The sequence below is a fragment of the Desmodus rotundus genome, chromosome 12 (assembly GCF_022682495.2).
Source record: "Desmodus rotundus isolate HL8 chromosome 12, HLdesRot8A.1, whole genome shotgun sequence".
Taxonomy (NCBI): Eukaryota; Metazoa; Chordata; class Mammalia; order Chiroptera; family Phyllostomidae; genus Desmodus; species Desmodus rotundus.
In genome coordinates, this window is record NC_071398.1 from 77,519,226 (window position 1) to 77,527,282 (window position 8,057).

The 8,057-nt window shown below is 44.4% G+C and overlaps 1 protein-coding gene across 2 annotated transcripts; it reads left to right on the forward strand.

The window, feature by feature from the left end:
• The first annotated feature begins 341 nt into the window (after positions 1-341).
• LOC112315685 (SLAM family member 9-like) lies at positions 342-6,566 on the forward strand. Of its 2 annotated transcripts, none has more exons than XM_045181524.2 (5): positions 342-702; positions 2,306-2,602; positions 4,178-4,318; positions 4,514-4,599; positions 4,869-6,566. In XM_045181524.2, exons 1-5 carry the CDS (start codon positions 342-344, stop codon positions 4,953-4,955), a joined length of 972 nt encoding a protein of 323 aa, XP_045037459.2. In that variant the 3' UTR covers positions 4,956-6,566. The 2 variants fall into 2 exon arrangements, with proteins under 2 accessions (XP_045037459.2, XP_045037467.2); XM_045181532.2 differs by having other exon boundaries at positions 4,181-4,318.
• The last annotated feature ends 1,491 nt before the right edge of the window (positions 6,567-8,057 follow it).

The following is an 8,057-nucleotide window of genomic DNA, read 5'->3' on the forward strand; positions in this document are numbered from 1 at the left end:
TAGGGGAGGGGCTTACACAAGGATGTGAACACAAGGGAGGGAGGAATCCATGGAACTGCTTTAGAAACTGTCTCATCCATGATCTCATTTAAATAATACTATTATTATAAGGAACCTGTAGGTAATCTCTAATCTGTTCAAGGCCACACTCCACTAGAATCAGGAGTTGATTTCAGAAACATTCAAATTCACAGCACAATCCTGCCTTCTAAGAATCAAGAAAGAATATTGTGTGGATTTTCCTAAAAAGATGGGTTCTGTGGTTCTATCCTTTATTCTTGATGAGAAAAAAACTCATGTTTCCTCTTTCTAATTACCTAGGCATCTACAGCTCTGGGGCCATGAGTTCTGAAACACATGTATCTGGAGTTAAGGATTCTAGAGCCCCTGTTTTTCTGACAAGGATCCAAGGAGAGTCTGTGTTATTCAAGGTGACTAAGGAGCCAGGAACTAAGCTGGAAGAGATCTCATGGGGCTTTGGGCCTGAATCAAACTACAGAGTCATGCTGGAAGTCGATGTGCAAGCGGACACACAAAAATGGATTAGCCTCCAAGACAAGTATGGGCAGAGGGCACATATACCTAACATGACGTCCCTAAGGATCGAGAACCTGACCCATGATGACAGTGGGCAGTACCGGGCTCGAGTCAGATTTCCTGGAGGACAAGAATTTAGCCAGGTTTTCCACCTCACTGTCTATGGTATGTCCTCAACCCATCCCATGGCTACCTCTTTTTATTGTCACTAGGAGTGTCACATAGGCCCTAATTTCAGTCTCTATTTGCTCCCTTGAAATTAAGGTAAGCAAATAGACCTATAATTGTGGTCTATTTGACCACAAATAGAGATCAAAGTTGAGATAAAATCACACCTGGGATAAAATCATGTCAGTATATGGGGAGAGGAAAACAGAACTTGGGGAATTGGAATTATTGCCACATTTATTACCCTTTATAGGAATAAGTTTACAATACTTAATTTCTGTATTAATTTTATATAGCCACTATAACAAATTACTGCAAACTTAGTGGCCTACATCCACACCAGTTTATCATCTGACTGTGCTGTAGGTCAGATGTCAGACACAGGTCTCACTGAGCTGAAGTCAAGGTGTTGGCAGGGCTGCAGTCCTTTTTGGAGGCTATAGGGGAGAACATGTATTTGCCTTTTCCAACTTGTAGTGACTGCCTGCATTCCTCGGACTGTGGCCACCTTCCCCCACCTTGTAAGCCAGCAATGGTGGGTCCAGTCCTCATATTACATCCCTCTGAACCTCTCACTTTTTCCATTTTTAAAGACTCTTGTAATTACATCAGTCCCATCCAGATAATCCACAATAATCTCCTTATTTTAATTTACAATAAGTAGATTAGCAGTGTTATTTCTATCTATTATCTTAATTCTCCTTTACCATGTAATCTAACATATTCACAGGTTTTGAGAATTAGTATGTGGACACTTTGGGGGACCACTGTTCCACCTACCGCAATTTGGAAACAACATATAGACAGTCCTCCCTGTCCTATCAGCTCTCACTCACCATCTGCATGAAGCAGCCTTACTCACAAAGTCCACAAATCCAGCTCTAAAAGCCTCCATGGATGTAGGAGTTTACACTGCAATACTTTTTATACTCATTTAGCCAATTCTTCCTTTCCCTAAAGTTCCCCTCTGCATAGTGAAATATGTACTACAGATAGAGGCTTTGCAACTTTAGGTCCCCATATGATATCTAATACCCACTTATCAGTCTGTCACCTCTTTGTGGACCTCAAGTTCAAGTTCATGTTCTAACCTCACTTGCAGCTGTCCTTCCCAATAGTTACCATTGCATCTTCCACAAATGTCTGTTTTGAGAGCATTGGGCCTTTCTCTGGACTCCCAGAGCTGGCCAGATGTCCTCTCCACCATGGGCTGTGCAGTCCTGGGTATCACCTCAGCAGGAGAAGCTGAGCAAGGGCCCTATACCAGAACAAGTCCTTCCTTCCCAAAATTCTTCATCTGCCAGGAAAGACCCCAATTTCTTAGGAATACTGGGCTTGGGTAGGTGGGATCAAGGTTTTATTTCTTCAGGGAGGTTTTTAAGACTTTCTCAGTCTAGTGAAATCACATAGGGCTTAATTCAGTGGTTTCCTTCCTTATTATCACTTACCATATATTTTTATGAATTATATTTCATCTGTAAAATGATTTCAACTCTCTTAGAGGGAGGATGCCAGAGCTCAATGAGATAATGGATGAGAATGTGTGACTGTAATGGGTTCCAAGGATATGATGCTTTATTCTCTCCCTGCCCCACCCCAGAGCCTGTGCCCCTTCCCCAGATCCTAGTCAAGTCACAGTCTATCACATCAGACTGGTGCAACATCACTCTGGAGTGCACACCCATAAGAGCCACACAAGACCTGAATGTGACCTGGAGAAGCAGTGGTCCACCCAGGGAGCTGGATGAGACAAGGACACTGGGACCAGCCTTCATCTCCTGGTCCCTGCCTCTGAAACAGCCCCTGACCCAGGCCAACATCAGCCTCACCTGTGTAGTCAGCAACCCCATGGACCAAAAAAATACCACCACAAACCTTGGAGAAGTCTGTGATCATCGTGAGTATAATATGCCATAGGGAAAGGGCACTTTTCAGAGCTCAGGTAGCACTGCAGTCTGAGGGTTCTGGGCTTTTCTCCCCTCCATCTTACTTAGCACCACCATCCACCTGGTCACCTCATACAGAAGTCGAGAGTCACATCCAATTTGCGTCTGCTTTTAAATGTCTCTTACAACCATGCCTTCCTCTCTACCTTTGTAGCCCCTGCTGACCCAGGAAGTAGCCATCCACCCCACCCCCTTCCACCATCTAGAGTGTGTCCAGAATGGTCTTCAGAAAAAAGAAATTGGATTGTGTCTTTTGCCTGTATCATCTGTAGGATTTGACCTCCAGTGATTCCCTGTAGGAGTCAGGGCTCAGACATTCCTCTGCCCATGTTTCTGGCCTCACTTACATACTCACTTACACCAAACGGCCTGTTTAGAATTCTCAAGTGTGTTCTGCTTTTTCAAGCTTTTGAGCATCTGATTATGCTGTTTCCTCTACCATCATTTCCCCCAATTCCAGATTATTTTTTTTTCTTCCTTACTCCTACTGAAAGATTTTCACCAATATGGGTATGTGACGAGTCAGTCCATACAGGGCCCAATTCTTGGTTTAAAGCTCTGCTATCAATAAAGTTGAACAAAGGGCTCTTCATTCTTATTTTGCACAGGGTCTTGCAGGTGCTGCAGCTGTCCTGCCCTCAGGCACCTTCTCCTCTAAGGAGCAGTCCATGACCACCCACCCTGGGGAGCAATGCTGTTTATAGATTTGTCTCCTCCATCTGGGGAATGACTTGAGGACAGGGGTCATGTTTTGTCCTGTTTTGAATCTCTGTGCCAAGCAGAGCTTCTGGGAAAGTTTGCTCACAATCAGTATTTTACTGAATGAAAGAAGGCCCTGGTATCCCTGTGTGTATCTTCATCTCTCTAACCAATCCTCCACGAGCTGACAAGGCATCTGGTGTGTCAATATCGCACAATGCCCCTATTACCTTCTCCTCATACCGCAATCTCATGTCTCAGGTGAATTTCAACACTGAGCATGACCCACAAGTCCCATCTGATTCACGTTTCCCACAGCTACTCCCTGCCCCATCCCTCTCCTCCTGCAACAGTGGAGTGCTGGCACTCCCAGAGGTTGGCTTTTTATAGGATTATTCCCTAAATGTGGTACTTCTTCCTGCAACACTGCACCCATCTCCAGTATCTGGGAAATTCAAAAGACTCCCTCGAGACTGAGTTTACCCATCACCTCCTCTGGGAGGCCCCATTGAAAATCTGCATAAAAGGTGTAAACCTCTATTGGAGTGTCAACCCTCTATCTGGCAGACTTTGATATTTTCTCTGTCTTCTCTTCTGGCTGATGAGCTCCTCAAGAGTGAAAACCATCTCTTGTTCATCCCTATGTTCCTGACACCATATAGGAACTTAGGAACTGACTGAATGGATGAACCTGCCTTGTTCTTCCTCTTCTTCTTCTAACCCAGGAGCCCTCAGACTTCCCTACCTGCTCTCTATATCCCCTTGGCAATGAGTATCTCAAGTTGTTTCTTGCCTTAAACTTCTTCACTCTCTTTGTGTGAGGGAAGCAGATTCACATGGACAGACTGCTGTTGGCCACCTGCGAGGCATTGTATATGCAGTTGTGCCTGTACTGTTGACTGTGGGAGCTGGATTGTACTTCTTGATGACTCGTGGGAAGAAGAAGGAGAAGATGAAGACTGGAAGAGGTAGGTTGCACTTCTCCTTCCAGGCCTAGACACCTTTCCTCCTCCACTTTATTCTTGGTTTGCTTTCTGCATTTTAGTGCTCAGGAATGTTCCTGCAGAGGGGTAGTGGCATGGCCATGACCTTGAAGTTTGCGGCAGTAGTAGGGTACAGGTTTATAAGGCTTAGATTCAAGCTATATTTTGTGTATAACTCAGGTGCAGGATTGGAGGAGGACCATCAAGACCATAATGATGACATCTACTATGAAGAGCTGAGAGAGCTTCAGGAGGGCAGGGACAAGGTGAGATCTGGAAGCTGTGGGAGCCTGGACTTTCCCAGTTTCCTCCATGCCTCAGCTAGGCTTGTCAAACACAGTTATGTCATTCTTGGCCCTTCTAACTCTTTAACTGAACAGTGAACACTAAGAAAATTTAAATTAGGGCTAGTATAGTGCTGGGCACTTCCAGGAAATTCATATGCAGTGCACATAATCAGCATTGGTTCCATACAGGTACCTCTGGAGCCCCTCTGTCCCTCAGCTGCTCCAGGAACACTGTCTTATATTTCTAGGGTATTAGTGAACAACATCTGGAAGAAAAGGAGCCTCTCAATAGCATCTACCATGAGGTCTATAAGCCAGGCCAGGCGAGGCCTTGAAGATAATTAATTGGAAGAGGCAGGAGAATCCAGCCCACCTCAAACACCTCTGTTCTGAGCATGATACCTACAAAAACCTGCATCTTCCAGCTTTGGTCCAGTTCCAGCTGCCTCTGGGATGTGTTACTCTGCCCCTTGCACCTTTAGCACCCTGGTTACACATGGCCCTGTCACTTCCTCTGACACCTCCCCAAGCAGCACTTCCACTCAGGGTCCTCATTCCTGCTGGATAAGCACTCCTCCTTTGTCATTGACTTAGCTCCTGGCTCCTCTTCTCCTGAAATGTCCTGGAGAGGACCCCCTGACTGTGCACATGTTAACAACATTCATGTTTTCTGCTGTGTCACTGCTATGTGTCTTTCTAAGAACACAAGCCCAGTCATGGGGACTATGTTGAAGTGTTGACTGTGCCAAGAAGAGTGTTTTGGGACCTGGGTGCTGGATGCAGAATGAAGAGAGATGGAGACATCGTGGGTGGGTAGCAGCTCATAAAGGAACTAGCCCAAGGCTTCTCTTGTAGGGCTCCATTAGGGGTGTCGTGCAGTGACTATGTGTGTATGGTGGGGGGAGTGTCTAGGGGTCATTGTACACTTGGACCAGAGCCCTTTTTCCTGGCCACCTGGGATAACTTGGACCTGGGCCTCAGTCTCAGCCCATGGACTCCAAACCCTCAAGAAACTCCTGTGGAGTGGGGAAGGGAATTTATATTATCTCAGGCCCCTCCCAGACTTCTGTTTCCAAGAGAACAACCTAGAGAAGCCAGAGTTAGGGGTAGTCTTCCTCTGAAAACAGCCTCAGCTCTCTTACTGTCTGAATGGGGGCAATTAGAATGGATGTGCAGTATCCTCCCCACCTCCACTGCTGGGGCTGCTACAGGGTCTGATGTGTGGAGCTTACAGGAAGGTCTGACCCAGCCCTTTCCAGCCTGGAAACTTCATCTAATTTGTCACTTAGCTTTCAGCAAGGTCTTATGTTGGAGACAGCAAAACAACAATAACAACAAGAAAAATAATTACATATTACAAGAGAATGTAATATGTAATTAAAATCTATTCAACTTAAAAATCTTCATGAGATAGATAATTTCTAGAAAAAATATGTATTGCTGAAATTGATTTACATGTCCCTACAACCTCAAAAAATCAACACAGAAAATGTAAAACATGTAAGTATTTTCTTCTTCAAGGCTGTAAAGGACAAATACTGTTTCTGGTGGATTTCTTAAATCTTTAAAGAATAGATAATTTGCCCTGGACAGGTGGTTCAATTGGTTGGAACATTGTCACATACACCAAAGAGTTGTGGGTTTGATTCCCAGTCAGGGCATACACCTAGGGTGTACATTTTATCCCCAGTCAGGGCATATATGGGGGACAACTGATAGATGTTTTCCTCTCACGTCGATGTCTCTATCTCTCTCCCTTCTCTCTGCCTAAAATCAATGAACATGTCCTCAGGTGAGGATTTAAAAAATGTTTTTTTTCATTAAGAATAGATAATTTTTGTGTTAACAAACATGTTTTAAATGTGACAGAATATATAAATCATTTATTTGTGATTCTGAAAATATGTCAAAGCACAATAAAATAAATAAAGTCCCAACCCAGTCACCAAGGTTGTGTGGGCACCACTCACTTCTCTGCTTTTGCTTGAAACCTCTTCAGTGAGCTGACCTCCCAGCTTCCCAAGAAGCCCAAGGAGCAGAGGGCCTTTGCCAGCATCATCCACAGTAATGGGAATAAGAATAGAGTCCTATTCTCTGTTGGTTCAGAAACAGAGTAGGGATTAAGAAGCTTTTGGGTGATGGATCCTGGGGTTGGCCATATTCCCTGCAGTGGGCTAGCTCAGTGTCAGGCACCCTACTCTTCCTGATGGTTCTGGGGAAACTGAGACTTCGGGACTCAGAATAATTCTATGTTGTTTTGCCAAAGAGAGTTTCCTAGAATCCAAGAATGTCATGTAAGAAAAAAACTCGCCATGGATTCTTATCTTGTGCTTTATAACAACCCTACCAAGTGACTTACCAGTGCTTACACTCCACCAGTGACAGGTTCCTCACTGTGTCCCAAAGCTTCCATTCCATTTTTGCAAGATTCTGAATACAAAGTTCTCCTTTAACATTATGATTCAAAAATTGCCTCTACCATCCTTCTCTGATACTAGTCTCCCTCTTGAGGCCATGCATTACAAATATGATTCCTTCTCCCCTCAATGGCTCTTAAAGGGGGAAACAGAAATAAACATCAATGACTGGTACAGCTGTGCTTTGCTCATCCTAAGAGCCCCTATTTCATCCCCACTCCACAGTTTCCTGGGTCACATGCCAATATTTACTGTCTCTTACTTGTCTTACCTGGTATTATCCCAAAGGCTAGAGAGTTTGGATATCACCTTTGCTGAGAACAATGAGCACTTGAGCACTTTCTGGGTTCCAACAGCTTTCTCCAAGGTCTTTGGTGGCAGTTTCCTGATCCATATGCTTGCTGACCACACAGACAAGGTTGGAGTTTGGCTGGCTCAGGTGCAGGCTCAGAGCCAAGGTCCAGAGTTTGTGACTGGGCCCAGCATCCCTCTCTTCTCCAGCTCCCTGGGGAAGTATTTGCTCTCCTAGGTCATTTTCAGATCCTCTGTTGCTCACATAGCTCTATACTTTAGGGTAACATTACACCAGTCAGGTGTGAAAAACAATTACTTGACCAGAATCAGGGAAATAGGCACTGGCTCTGTGGCACGAAGAGACAAACTTGCTGCTTCATTTGCAGAACAGATTATTCATCCATTATTTCATTTTGTTTCAGAGTTCCCTGCTAAAAAGGTAGAGCATTTCATAGATTAAAACAACAACAACAACAACAAAAAAGTGAGAATTAAAGAGATGAAACAATTTGCCTAGAGTCATATATTGAGAAAGGGTACGGAATCTCAGTTTTAGAGAAGGAAAGGCAGCTAATCCAGCAAATCTCTCCACTACTCATACCCCTTCCCTCACCACCCACAGCTGAAATCACATCTGCTTGTCCTCCACAGGCGTTATCATGTCCTTCACAACACTTACAGGGTATAATAGGTATAATCAAGCTTCTTGCGCAAAAACTTCCATAT